Source organism: Pan troglodytes, chromosome 10, assembly GCF_028858775.2.
Source record: "Pan troglodytes isolate AG18354 chromosome 10, NHGRI_mPanTro3-v2.0_pri, whole genome shotgun sequence".
NCBI lineage: Eukaryota > Metazoa > Chordata > Mammalia > Primates > Hominidae > Pan > Pan troglodytes.
The window spans coordinates 40,002,669-40,017,029 of record NC_072408.2 but is presented as its reverse complement, the minus strand read 5'-3'; the positions used below and the strand labels follow the sequence as shown (position 1 = coordinate 40,017,029).

General features: G+C 51.5%; 2 protein-coding genes across 34 annotated transcripts in view; both read left to right on the top strand.

The window, feature by feature from the left end:
- The first annotated feature begins 1,244 nt into the window (after positions 1-1,244).
- SUOX (sulfite oxidase) lies at positions 1,245-9,533 on the top strand. 7 transcript variants are annotated; one of them, XM_009425166.5, is made up of 6 exons: positions 1,268-1,392; positions 1,668-1,776; positions 3,407-3,664; positions 6,225-6,284; positions 6,556-6,733; positions 7,625-9,533. In XM_009425166.5, exons 4-6 carry the CDS (start codon positions 6,235-6,237, stop codon positions 9,032-9,034), a joined length of 1,638 nt encoding a protein of 545 aa, XP_009423441.1. In that variant the 5' UTR covers positions 1,268-1,392; positions 1,668-1,776; positions 3,407-3,664; positions 6,225-6,234; the 3' UTR covers positions 9,035-9,533. The 7 variants fall into 7 exon arrangements, with proteins under 7 accessions (XP_024203564.1, XP_009423441.1, XP_063642704.1 ...); XM_063786634.1 differs by having other exon boundaries at positions 3,251-3,664; XM_024347796.3 differs by lacking the exon at positions 1,668-1,776 and having other exon boundaries at positions 1,245-1,392.
- A 1,508-nt stretch (positions 9,534-11,041) lies between these two features.
- Positions 11,042-14,361, top strand: part of IKZF4 (IKAROS family zinc finger 4) — a 31,037-nt gene continuing 27,717 nt past the window's right edge. For 4 of the 27 annotated variants that reach the window (XM_063786618.1, XM_063786624.1, XM_016923238.4 and 1 more), the window contains exon 1: positions 11,447-11,745. The gene's annotated coding sequence lies outside the window, so the exon portion shown is untranslated. Of the gene's footprint in view, positions 11,746-14,361 lie in introns of all 27 variants that reach the window. The other 23 variants (XM_063786627.1, XM_063786607.1, XM_016923237.4 and 20 more) reach the window with 18 other exon arrangements.

Sequence of the window (14,361 nt, the reverse complement as noted above, 5' to 3'; positions counted from 1 at the left end):
TCTCTCTCTCTCTGGCTCTCTCTCTCTCCATATATATATATATATATATATATATTTTTTTTTTTTTTTTTTAACAACTGCTAGGATAGGTTGGGCATTAGCCTTCTTCAGTGATTTGATTGTATACAGATTGAAATCCTTTCCATTTCCAAACACTTAAGAGCCAAAGCCAACTTTTCACTGTCGGTTCCCTTACCTTACATCTCTTGGTAATACCCCCCACCCCCGTTCCCTGATTCCTGGTAAAAGCTCTAGTTGGAGAGCCGAAAGGAAAGGAAATGATCTTTCAAAATTAAAGGTGAACACCTTCACTTAAACTGATTAAAATTGCAGCTCCACCGTCCGGCCTCTAGAGGGCAGTGTATGGATACATTTGTCCAGGTTGGGGGACTAGGTTTGATAAATTTTGTCCTGCATCAAATGACAAAAGGGTAATAGAAAATGTATTATATTTATGCCCCTTACTTTGAGATAAGAGACTACAACCTTCATACTTCGGGGTGTTAAGCTGCCATTGCTCTTGTTAAGGGGCAGTTTGTTTTTTAAGAGATGGGGCCTTGCTCTGTTGTCCAGGCTGGAGTGCAGTGCCGCGATCTTGGCTCAGTGCAACCTCGAACTCCTGGGCTTAAGCGATCCTCCCGCCTCAGCCTCCCGAGTACTGGGACTACAGGCGTGTGCCACCAAGGGGCGATTATTATTATTTTTTTTTCTACGCAAAATAAAAGACGGCTATTCAGTGTTGTTGTTTCATTTTTGTTTGGGGAGAAATTCGACTAGCCCAAGGAATCTCAAATTCTTGGAACCACTATTTTAGGCATTTCTGTTATCATTCCTGGAATACGAGAACTAAGCGATTGACTTTGCTTTCCCTAAAAGATAAACAGGGTAGTTGTAGTTGCAACAGAGTAGATAGAGGTAGGTCTACCCTGGGTTTAAAGTGGAGATCACAGCCGGGAAAAACCGGACTGGATCCCGAGGCCTCCTCCAGGGAGGGGCGGCAGGGGTGTCTCAAAATCTCCCACCTGTCAGCCCAACTTCTGGATTCCTTGTCACCTTCCACACTGCCCGAGCTCCGGACATACAGCCCTGGTGCACGAGGGTCCCATTCTTTGCACACCAGGGGTATAATGGACTCCGGACTGTTGGCGAGAGTGACAGCAAAAAGAGCCAGCCTCTTCTCCGAGGCTTCTTAGCAACCTGCCTGTCTCGGCTCCAGGAGGCGGGTTCCAGCCAATGGTTGAGCCACCCGCTTCCAGCCAATGGCTGAGGGATAAACTGAGGGGAGTGAGAGGTCACTTACTGCAGCCGGACATAACGGCGCTGGCCCCGCCCCTTCTCGAGAACTCGCAGAGCTGGGCTGGTAAAATTGCAGTGCTGAGGACACTGGACCCGGTAAGGAGACTGGGGGTGGTAAAGAAGCTGGGGAGGAAGGGCTGCTGAGCTGGGCAGCGGAGGGGGCCTTGGTGTCCAGCTGTGCTCCGAACCTCAAGGGCAACAAAACTATCAGTACCTGCCTCCACTCCTTCTGTCTGGGTGCTCTTGAGATCGCGGGGTGTTGCCGCAAGACCCTTTTGTGCCTGGATGCCGGACGTATGTTCCTACCTAACGTGCCCATGGGGAGTGAGGGGTCATCACCTGCACCAACGGGTGGCATTTCTGTATTACAGCAAAAGGCTGTCCCTCCCAAACCTGGGATTCTGGGCTCACTGAGTTCACCTGCGAGTCAGCCCTACCTGCTCTGCTCTGGTCTAGTACAAACAGGCTGCTGGCATTGAGGTAGGTGGCAGAGAGAGTAATGGTCCCATGGCCCAGGGGCAAGGTGAAGACTGCTCCTAGTCCCATCTCTAGGTTTCCTTTCCTCCCTACCCACGACCCACCCACCCCAACACATTGGTCTCCAGCATCTCATCAGCAGTTTAGACATTTCTCACCCCTCCTCACTTTGGCCCTGCTGGGTCAGTGCTCTCTGTTCAGCAATTTGAGGAAGAAACTTGCAAAGGGCAGAGAGCAGAAAAATTACCTTCCTTCTCCAGCCTGCCCCTGACACTCTGGCCATTAACTCCTCAATTTGCTGAGCTCACTACAGTGGCACAGAGAAGATTGAGGTGGTCCGGGACCCTAGGTTGGGGTCCAGTTCCCAGCGGGGTTCAATTTTTTTTAGGGTGAATGGAGGGAGAGTTGGGGACTGAAAAGCCTTCAAAGACAATGTTATTACAGCAGTCTCCCCTTATCCAAAGTTTCCTTTTCCTGAGTTTCAGTTAGCTATGGTCAACCGCTTGGAAAATAGTTGAACACAGTACAATAAGATATTTTGAGGCTGGGAGTGGTGGCTCATGCCTGTAATAATCCCAGGACTTTGTGAGACCAAGTTTGAAGGATCACTTGAACCCAGGAGTTTGAGACCAGCCTGGGCAACATAGTAAGACCTCATCTCTACAAAAAAAAAAAAAAAAAAAGACCATGCATGGTGGCACACGCCTGTGGTCCCCGCTACTCAGGAGGTTGAGGCAGGAGGATGGCTTGAGCCCAGAAGTTTGATGCTATAGTGAGCTGAGATCACGCCACTGCACTCCAGCCTGGGCAGAGCAAGACCCTGTCAGGGGCAGGGGGAGGGGAGGGGAAGCCGGACAGTGGCTCATGCCTGTAATCCCAGCACTTTGGGGGCTGAGGCAGCAAGAGGCCAGGAGTTCAAGACCAGCCCTGACAACATAGACTCCCATGTCTACAGAAAAATTAGCCAGGCTTGGTGACACACACTTGTAGTCCCAGCTGCTGGGGAGGCTAAGGCAGGAGGATGGCTTGAGCCCAAGAGGTTGAAGCTTCAGTGAGCCATGATCGACACTTGCTCCATCGCCCAGGCTTTTTTTTTTTTTTTTTTTTTTTTGAGACAAGGTCTTGCCCTGTTGCCCAGGCTGGAGTACGGTGGCGCCATCATAATTCGTTGCAGTCTCCACCTCCTGGACTCAAGCCATCCTCTCATCTCAGCACTCCTCTCCCCACCACCCCGGTAGCTGAGACTACAGACAGGCAACACCATGCCCAGCTAATTTGTTTTTTTTTTTTCTAGAGACACAGTCTCACTATGTTGCCCAAGCTGGTCTTGAACTCCTGGAGTCAAGTGATCCTCCTTCCTTGGCCTCCCAAAATTTTGGGATTATAGGCATGAGCCACCATGACTGGCCAAAAAAAAGTATATTTTGAGAGAGAGACCACATTCATATAACTTTTTTTTGTTTTTGTTTTGAGACAGGGTCTCGCTCTCTGTTGCCCAAGCTGAAGTGCAGTGGCACAGTCGGCTCACTGTAACCTCAAACTCCTGGGCTTAGATCTTCTCATCTCAGCCTCCAGAGTAGATGGGACCACAGGTGCGCTCCACCATGCCCAACTAACTTTTTATTTTTTGTAGGGACGGAGTCTCCAACTCCTGGCCTCTAGCAGTCCTCCTGTGTAGGTCTCCCAAAGTGCTAGTGTGTCCGGAATTGGTGGGTTCTTGGTCTCACTGACTTCAAGAATGAAGCCGCGGACCCTCGCAGTGAGTGTTACAGTTCTTAAAGGCAGCGTGTCCGGAGTTTGTTCCTTCTGATGTTCAGATGTGTTCGGAGTTTCTTCCTTCTGGTGGGTTCGTGGTCTTGCTGGCTCAGGAGTGAAGCTGCAGACCTTCACAGTGAGTATTACAGCTCATAAAGGCAGTGTGGACCCGAACAGTGAGCAGCAGCAAGATTCATTGTAAAGAGGGAAAGAACAAAGCTTCCACCGCGTGGAAGGGGACCCAAGCGGGTTGCCACTACTGGCTTGGGCAGCCTGCTTTTATTCTCTTATCTGGTGCCACCCACATCCTGCTGATTGGTAGAGCCGAGTGGTCTGTTTTGACAGGGTGCTGATTGGTGTATTCACAATCCCTGAGCTAGACATAAAGGTTCTCCAAGGCCCCACCAGAGTAGCTAGATACAGAGTGTTGATTGGTGCATTCACAAACCCTGAGCTAGACACAGGGTGCTGATTGGTGTATTTACAATCCCTGAGCTAGACATGAAGGTTCTCCACCTCCCCACCAGACTCAGGAGCCCAGCTGACTTCACCCAGTGGATCCCGCACCAGTGCTGCAGGTGGAGCTGCCTGCCAGTCTCGGTGCCATGCGCCCGCACTCCTCAGCCCTTGGGTGGTTGATGGGACTGGGTGCCGTGGAGCAGGGGTCGGTGCTCCTCGGGGAGGCTTAGGCCCCACAGGAGCCCACGGCGAAGGGGGGCTCAGGCATGGCAGGCTGCAGGTCCCCAGCCCTGCCCCACGGGGAGGCAGCTAAGGCCCGGTGAGAAATCGAGCGCAGCGCTGGTGGGCCGGCACTGCTGGGGGACCCAGTATACCCTCCGCAGCTGCTGGCCCAGGTGGTAAGCCCCTCATTGCCCGGGGCCGGCAGGGCCAGCCGGCTGCTCCGTGTGCGGGGCCTGCCAAGCCCACGCCCACCCGGAACTCCAGCTGGCCCGCAAGCTCCGCACTCAGCCCCGGTTCCCGCTCGCACCTCTCCCTCCACACCTCCCTGCAAGCTGAGGGAGCCGACTCTGGCCTTGGCCAGCCCAGAAAGGGGCTCCCACAGTGCAGCGGCGGGCTGAAGGGCTCCTCAAGTGCCGCCAAAGTGGGAGCCCAGGCAGAGGAGGCGCCGAGAGCGAGCAAGGGCTGTGAGGACTGCCAGCACGCTGTCACTTCTCACTAGGATTATAAGGGTGAGCCACCACACCCAGCTCTTTTATTACAGTATAATGTTATATTTTTTTCTTTTTCTTGTTTTTTTTTTTTTTTTTTTTTTTTTTTGAGACGTTTGAGACGGAGTCTCGCTCTGTCGCCCAGGCTGGAGTGCAGTGGCGCGATCTCGGCTCACTGCAACCTCCGCCTCCTGAGTTCACGCCATTCTCCTGTCTCCGGAATAGCAGGGACTACAGGCGCCCGCTGCCAAGCCCGGCTAATTTTTTTTTTTTTTTCTATTGTTAGTAGAGATGAGGTTTCGCCGCGTTAGCCAGGATGGTTTCGATCTCCTGACATCGTGATCTGCCCGTCTCAGCCTCCCAAAGTGCTGGGATTACAGGCGTGAGCCACTGCGCTGGGCTAATTTTTCTATTTTGTTATTGTTGTTAATCTCTTTTTTTTTTTTTTTTTTTTTTTTGAGATGGAGTCTCTCTCTGTTGCCCAGGCTGGAGAGCAGTGGCGTGATCTCAGCTCACTGCAACCTCCACCTCCCAGGTTCAGGTGATTCTCCTGCCTCAGCCTCCCGAGTAGCTGGGGTTACAGGCACGTGTCACCATGCCCGGCTTATTTTTGAATTTTTGTAGAGACGGGTTTTCCCCATTTTGGCCAGGCTGGTCTCAAACTCCTGACCTCAGGTGATTTGCCTGCCTCAGCCTCCCAAAGTGCTGGGATTACAGACGTGAGCCACTGCGCCGGGCATTGTTGTTAATCTCTTACTGTGGGTAATTTAGTAATTAAACTATAAGAGGTATGTATGTATGGGGGGAAAAACAGTAATATAGGGTTTGGTGCAATCTGTGGTTTCAAACATCTACTGGGGGTCGTAGAACATATCCCCAGTAGATAAGGGGGTACTACTGTACTTGTTGACTCTTCATGTTAGCTCTGCTAGGCAGATGTCATTTCAGAGATGAGGAAGCAAGTTCAGAACGGCTTGGAATCTTGCTCAGGAAATCGGGCTGGTTAATGAATAACAAGAGATCCAGTTTCACAAACCCAAGGCATTTTGCCCCCAGAATCTGGGCTTCTTCACCCATTTAGGCTGTCACTACTTTTTTTTCACTTTTTTATCCCTGTTTAAGTCAGTCTGACCCACAGTTGTCCTCTGCTGACTTCAGAAATAATAATCTGGCCAGTAGACATTTGGTTTCGGTCCTTTAGGCCCTTCGCCCCAGGCATTGTTCTCTATGGTGGACAAAGTTCAGAATGGAAGATGGGAGAAAGGTGATTCTGATTCTAGAAGCACCCATCCCTCCTACCCCATTCCCCACCCGCATTACCTGCCATCCTGTCAGCACAGTCTGTCTCTGAAGTGCTCCAAGTTTTCTCTAAGGGCCCATTTGGACTCCCACTCTCAAGACTCCTCACTTGCCCAGAAAGCTCCTTGCTGACCTTCTCTGTGTCTTCCTCTCACCCATTCCCTTAGGCCTCCCTAATATCCCCTCCCAGGGTCTCCCTATCTTGATCCCAGAATCTTCCTTCTACAGGTCTGCTACAATGCTGCTGCTGCACAGAGCTGTGGTCCTCAGGCTCCAACAGGCCTGCAGGTAGGCCAGCCCATCCCAGGACTTGCCTCCTAGCCCCTATCTGCCACCCTTAGTGTCTTTTACAATGTCATACCTTGCAAATAAGACAGTTGAGAGAGTGTGTCCAGGGAGGACAGAGAAAGCCAGATCCCACTTTTCCCACCTATCCCTGGAGAAACTAAGTTCCAACTTAAGGAACCAATGGCCAACCAGGGAGAAAGAAGTAGACCCCAAGCCTTCACTAGCCCTTTCACATGACCATACGTGCTACTAAGACCGACCTCTCTTCCAGACTCAAGTCAATCCCCTCAAGGATCTGCATTCAGGCCTGCTCCACAAATGATTCATTTCAGCCCCAGCGCCCCAGCCTCACCTTCTCTGGTGATAACTCCAGCACCCAGGGATGGAGAGTCATGGGGACCCTATTAGGTCTCGGTGCAGTGTTGGCCTATCAGGACCATCGGTGTAGGGTAAGTAGGGAAGGTGCTTAATTGTCAGAACAGACTGGGCGCAGTGGCTCACGCCTGTTATCCCAGCACTATAGGAGGCCAAGGTGGGTGGGTCACTTGAGGTCAGGAGTTTGAGACCAGCCTGGGCAACATGGCAAAACCCCATCTCTAGTAAAAATTAGCCAGGTGTGGTGGTACATACCTGTAATCTCAGCTACTTGAGAGGCTGAGACACAAGAATCACTTAAACCCAGGAGGCTAAGTCTGCAGTGAGCCAAGATCAAGATCGGGCCACTGCTCTCCAGCCTGGGTGACAGAGTGAGACTCCTTCTCAAAAAAAAAAAAAAAAAAAAAAGTCAGAATAAAGGAATCAGTCCTAGTAAACTCCACAGGCAACCCAGGCTGTGACCCATGTTCTTGTAGTTACCACAGAGTTCACAGTGACGCAGTCTTCATGCACAGTGGAGATGAAATCTGCTAATCTGCTACCTTCGCTTCCCAGTGGCCAACACCGTGGGTTGGGTCAGGGTGAGCTCAAGTGATTTCTTCTTCTTCTTTTTTTTTTTTTTTTTTGAGATGGAGTTTCACTCTTGTTGCCCAGGCTGGAGTGCAATGGCATGATCTCAGCTCACCACAACCTCCACCTCCCGGATTCAAGTGATTCTCCTGCCTCAGCCTCCCAAGTAGCTGGGATTACAGGCATGCACCACCATGCCCAGCTAATTTTGTATTTTTAGTAGAGACAGGGCTTCTCCATGTTGGTCAAGCTGGTCTCGAACTCCCGACCTTATGTGATCCGCCCACCTCGGCCTCCCAAAGTGCTGGGATTACAGTTGTGAGTCACCACGCCCGACCAAGTGATTTCTTCTTAATAGTCTCTTCCCTTTTATCTTACTCCTTCCCTGCCAATAGGCTGCTCAGGAGTCAACACACATATACACTAAGGAGGAAGTGAGTTCCCACACCAGCCCTGAGACTGGGATCTGGGTGACTCTGGGCTCTGAGGTCTTTGATGTCACAGAATTTGTGGACCTACATCCAGGGGGACCTTCAAAGCTGATGCTAGCAGCTGGGGGTCCCCTAGAGCCCTTCTGGGCCCTCTATGCTGTTCACAACCAGTCCCATGTGCGTGAGTTACTGGCTCAGTACAAGATTGGGGAGCTGAACCCTGAAGACAAGGTAGCCCCCACCGTGGAGACCTCTGACCCTTATGCTGATGATCCTGTACGTCACCCAGCCCTGAAGGTCAACAGCCAGCGGCCCTTTAATGCAGAGCCTCCCCCTGAGCTGCTGACAGAAAACTACATCACACCCAACCCTATCTTCTTCACCCGGAACCATCTGCCTGTACCTAACCTGGATCCAGACACCTATCGCTTACACGTAGTAGGAGCACCTGGGGGTCAGTCACTGTCTCTTTCCCTGGATGACTTGCACAACTTTCCCAGGTACGAGATCACAGTCACTCTGCAGTGTGCCGGCAACCGACGCTCTGAGATGACTCAGGTCAAAGAAGTAAAAGGTCTGGAGTGGAGAACAGGAGCCATCAGCACTGCACGCTGGGCTGGGGCACGGCTCTGTGATGTGTTAGCCCAGGCTGGCCACCAACTCTGTGAAACTGAGGCCCACGTCTGCTTTGAGGGACTGGACTCAGACCCTACTGGGACTGCCTATGGAGCATCCATCCCTCTGGCTCGGGCCATGGACCCTGAAGCTGAGGTCCTGCTGGCATATGAGATGAATGGGCAGCCTCTGCCACGTGACCATGGCTTCCCTGTGCGTGTGGTGGTTCCTGGAGTGGTGGGTGCCCGCCATGTCAAATGGCTGGGCAGAGTGAGTGTGCAGCCAGAGGAAAGTTACAGCCACTGGCAACGGCGGGATTACAAAGGCTTCTCTCCATCTGTGGACTGGGACACTGTAGATTTTGACTCTGCTCCATCCATTCAGGAACTTCCTGTCCAGTCGGCTATCACAGAGCCCCGGGATGGAGAGACTGTAGAATCAGGGGAGGTGACCATCAAGGGCTATGCATGGAGTGGTGGTGGCAGGGCTGTGATCCGGGTGGATGTGTCTCTGGATGGGGGCCTAACCTGGCAGGTGGCTAAGCTGGATGGAGAGGAACAGCGCCCCAGGAAGGCCTGGGCATGGTGTCTGTGGCAGTTGAAAGCCCCTGTGCCACCTGGACAAAAGGAACTGAACATTGTTTGTAAGGCTGTGGATGATGGTTACAATGTGCAGCCAGACACCGTGGCCCCAATCTGGAACCTGCGAGGTGTTCTCAGCAATGCCTGGCATCGTGTCCATGTCTATGTCTCCCCATGAGCATGGAAAGGAGCCACCTCCACCCGTTTCCCCACCCATTAGCCTCACTGCTTCAGAAAAATCTTTCCCACCTTTCTACTTCTTGGATCACAACTCTGGCCTTCCTAAGCCATACCCAAGTACACATATAGCACATTTCACCCAAGGACCTTCCCTCTTTGGACACTATGTTACATACCCCTCTTGGCCTTTGAACCTGTGCCAGGAAGTGTGAGCTGTTAACAGCAAGGGGCTAGAAGTGAGACAAGTAATTCTGGAGACAAGCACTATTTTCTCTTCCTACCCCACCTCCATTTCTAATGCCTACTGCCATCAAGGCCTTGTTTTGCTTTTCTTTTTGGATTGTTCAGAGAAATGTGTGTGGCATGTGTAAGAAAAGTGTATATACTATCTTATACTACCTCTCCAGGTTGCCAGAGAGTTGCGAGGAGAGCAAGGGGCACAACCGTCTCCCTTTATAGTTCTACTTTTCTAATAAATAGTCTGTTTAAGATCATAACTCTTGGGCCTGGGGAGTGAGCCTATTGCAGGAGGGAGGATGCATTTGTACTGGGATGTATAATGAGATTAGACCAAAACAAACAAAATTGGGGAGGAAGACAGAGAGGAAGTAGGCTTGTAGGTTAAGAAGTAGGGCTTCCGGCTGAGCACAGTGGCTCACGCCTGTAATCCCAGCACTTGGGAGGCCGAGGCAGGTGGATCACTTGAGGTCAGGAGTTCGAGACCAGCCTGGCCAACATGGCAAAACCCGGTCTCTACCAAAAATACAAAAATTAGCTGGGTGTGGTGGCAGGTGCCTGTAATCCCAGCTACTTGGGAGGCTGAGGAAGCAGAATCGCTTGAACCAAGGAGGCAGAGGTTGCAGTGAGCCGAGATCACACCCACTACACCCCAGCCTGCGCGACAAAGCGAGATTCTGTCTCAAAAAAAGGGGGGCTTCCTTCTCTGAGGTTTGGCAGTATCTGCAGGAACACCTAGGTGATTGACCTCAGGATACCATGAAGAGAGGAGAGGTGACAAAAACATGTACCCTCCAACTCCTTTCCCCAACAGTTCCAATGCACTTGGCAGGAAAGGCAAAGGGTGCTAGGAGTTTAAAATCAACATTGTCTTAGGAGGTTGTGAAAGCAAAATAAATCTTGAGGCCCCAGAATCACTAAGCTAAAGGGAAAAGTCAAGCTGGGAACTGCTTAGGGTAAACCTGCCTCCCATTCAAAGTCATCCCTCTGCTCACTGAGATAAATGCATACCTGATTGCCTTCTTTGAGTGGAATACAACCATTTGCCTCTTTTTTTTTTTTTTTTTTTTTTTTTTGTAGAGACAGAGTCTTGCTCTGTCACCCAGACTGGAGTGCAGGAGTGCGGTGGCACGATCTCCGCTCACTGCAACCTCCGTCTCCGGAGTTCAAGCAATTCTGTCTCAGCCTCCCAGGTAGCTAGGACTACAGGCGCACACCGCCACGCCCGGCTAATTTCTTTTGTATTTTAGTAGAGATGGGTTTCACCATGTTGCCCAGGCTGGTCTCGAACTCCTGAGCTCAGGCAGTCCGTCTGCCTCGGCCTCCCAAAGTGCTAGGATTACAGGCGTGAGCCACCAAGCCCGGCTTTTTTTTTTTTTTTTTTTTTTGAGATGAAGTCTCACTCTATTGCTCAGGCTGGAGTGCAGTGATGCGATCTCGGCTCACTGCAACCTCCGCCTCCCGGGTTCAAGCGATTCTCCTGCCTCAGCCTCCCAAGTAGCTGGGACTACAGGCGCGGGCCACCACACCCGGCTAATTTTTTATTTTTAGTAGAGATGGGGTTTCACCATGTTGGCCAGGCTGGTCTTGAACTCCTGACCTCAGGTGATCCGCCCGCCTCGGCCTCCCAAAGTGCTGGGATTACAGGCGTGAGCCACTGCGCCCCGCCCCATTTACCTCTTATCTACCTATGACCTGGAAGCCTCATCCCAGCTTGAGTTGTCCCGCCTTTACATATATTGATTGATGTCTCTTGTCTCCCTAAAATGTATAACACCAAGCTGTGCTCCAGTCACCTAGGGCACATGTCGTCAGGACCTCCTGAGGCTGCGTTACGGGCGTGCGTCCCTAACTTTGGCAAAATTAAGTTTTGCCAAAAACTTCCTAAACTGAGACCTGTCTCAGATTTTTGGGATTCACAAGGTACAGAGGGAAAACTTGGCTCTAGGGCCTGACGTGCCAGGCCACATCGGGCGTCCAGCGTGTGCTTAGATTGCAAACTGGGTGCAGATTAAAGGCTAGTTTTTGGGTTACCTTCGGCAGACGATGGCGCCTTTCGGACTTGAATCTTTCGGCGCTCGGCTACTCTCCCCTAGCTCCTCTCCCATTTTCCCCCAGCAGTCTCCCGGGCTTGGGGACGCTCGGTGTTCGGCCACGCCGCCTGTCGCCTGGTAGTGGGACCGGAAGTTGTTAGGGGGAGGGGGACGGCTGTGATGGGGGGGGATATTTGGGGGGGCAGGTCCCTTCTCAGGTGAAGCTGCTGATGGACATGGAGCCGCCGCCACCGCCGCCTCTGAGCGCCCGGGTCCTGGCTCCGGCCCGGCGACTGCCGCCGCCTCAGTGACCCCACTCCCCCCGCACTGGGCCGCCCGGGCCAGAGTGGGGGACCCCCGCCCCCTCGCCTCCCTCTCCCACAACACTGTCCCCTCTCCCCAACCCCTCACAGCCTGCGCGCGCGCGGAGACACCTCAGGTGAGTGAGGGGCGGGGCTTGGTGGGGGTAAAGCGGGGGCGGGGCCTCGGTAGCCGGGGGCGGGGCCTGAGGGGCTCTGGCGTGAAGGAGGGGGGAGACGTGGGCGGGGGAAGGGGCCAGGCTGAGAGAGGGTCGCGGGTTGGGCTGGGGCCGGAGGGGTGGAAGATGGCCGGGGGAGATTGGCCCGAGGCCCCAGTATTAAGAGCGAGGTAGCAGGGACTCGGGGGTCCTAAAAAGGCGGGAGACAGATCAAGGCAGGGGGCCGAGGACAGGCAGGAGCTGCCAGGCGCGGGGCTCCTCCGTGGGGATGTGGCTTGGGTATACAGCAGAAGGACAGCGAGGAGAAAGGAGCAGCAGAGAGGGTATCTGAACAAAAAAAGCGAGAGACCCGGGTGTTGGGTCGAGGAATGCTGAAGACAGGAATCTGGGGATAAAGACGTAGGCCTAGGTGAGATCTGGGAGGCAATGAGCATATTGGGAGAAACATGTAGAGAAGAAACTTAGGATGGAGTGAGAAGTGCACAGTGTAGGGTGAGAGGTGTAGGGAACTTGGGAAGCAAGGCTGGGAAAGAAGAGATTCACTGCCTAAGAGCCCTAAGAAAGAAATGCAACAGAGGAATCCCCAGGGCAGACATCCAGACGGGAGCTGCAAACTTGGGAAGCAGGCTGCCTGCTCCTGTGTACCAAAACAGCCCTCCCTGTACCTCCTCACACAAACCCCATCCCGTTATTTTCTTACCTCATGGCTGCTAGAGTTGTAGGTTCTCACTTTTTAAATTTTCTATATTATTTCTGTGCCTTTAAAAAAAATTATGACTAGTCCTTTCTGGGAACAGTGGAGTGTTTAATGGAACGTGGACCTTTCGATATGCTTATGAAATATTGTACCCCAATCCCCCTCCAAGGTCAAGAAGTTACGAACTCTGCTTCCAGGAAATTTTTTTTTTTTTTTTTTTTTTTTTTTTTTGAGACGGAGTTTCACTCTTGTTGCCCAGGCTGGAGTGCAATGGCGCGACCTCAGCTCACTGCAACCTCCATCTCCCAGGTTCAAGCGATTCTCCTGCCTCAGCCTCCCAAGTAGCTGGGATTACAGGCACCCGCCACCACCCCTGGCTAATTTTTTGTATTTTTAGTAGAGATGGGGTCTTACCATGTTGGCCAGGCTGGTCTTGAACTCCTGACCTCAGGTGATCCACCCACCTCAGCCTCCCAAAGTGCTGGGATTACAGGCATGAGCCACCGTGCCTGGCCAGAAAATTTTTTGCATACCTTATTTCGCCCCATTCCCTTCTCTCATGAACAAAACTGTCTCTTGTTGTTACTCTTGTCAACCCTCGCTTATATGTCTAGTAGTTCCTACTGTGCCTGTCTCCCCAGCCTGTGCCCTCGAAGCATCAATGGTGGGCATGGTATGTTCCTGACATGCTCACATGTCAGCTTTAGATGTTCCAACGTCATGGTCAACCAGATGACCATTGAAGCCTGTCTCCCCTTGCTGATACTTGCTCACTTTGCCTGGGTGAAGATACATGTTCATATTCTTAAGGAAGCATGAAAATGTTATCTGACTACCTAGAATATTTCCACTTAACGATAAGTCAGATTCTGAGGACAAGGCCAGATAAAAGGCCAAATCAGACAATCTTTGAAAGCATAGTGTTTCGTTTGGTTGGGGTGTATGGTAATCCCTCACCTCCCCATGGACCTGCCAGTAGGTCCGTGAATCTTGCTTTATGGTTTGCAGGAGGACTTCAGCTTTCCCTACTAACAGCCTAAAGCCAGAGAATCCAGACAGACCCTTGGGTCATGAGAACAGTCAGATGAGTAGCTCCTGAGATAAAAATAAAATCTTAAAAGAAGAAAATAGCTTTACCATTGGGAAGCAAGAGAAGTTTCACTGGAGCTTCTGGGGTGGGCTTCAGAATGGTGAGAGCTGCCCTCATTTTGGCAGCTTCAGAATTATACCTTGCCCTAGTCAATAGAAGTTGATGTCTCAAACACAAAATATAATGTCTTTGTTGCCCACTGAGTGCAGTTAGTTAGTTGAATTGTAGCTTCTGGGCAATCCCCTTCCTCTGAGTAGGTTAAGGGTAAGGCATATTTCAGGACTTGGCTCAGAAATAAGTCCTGACTTTTTTCCAGTGAAAATGCAACTGAAAGTCTCTTTATGTCCTCTTAGTTTGAAATCTGCAGCTTGAACTTCCCAGCATGGGAGAAACTTATCCCACCTTTCACCGTACCCCCTGCCCCCACACACACAGTAGTATCCACAAAGGAATTATTTTTTTCCCCAACTGGCCATCTCTCTCTCTCTCTCTCTCGCCACACACACACACACCAAAGAAAAAGAAAGATAGGTATTTCTAGCCTCGTTTTACTCTGTAGGAACAAATAAGAGTGTGGGACCCTGTGAGTGTGGACAATGCCACAGGCAGAGGGACTCCCTTTCTTTATTGGTCTGTTGACTCTGCTGAAGCAAGCTTTGAATTCCAGGCTTTGATTTGCTTCCTCTTCTTAGAAGAGTTATGGACTCTGTTCTGGAAACAGAGAGATAGGTTCAAAGTTTATCAGACAAAAGCATCTAAGAAAGGGTAGTGCTGATATGAATGACCTGGT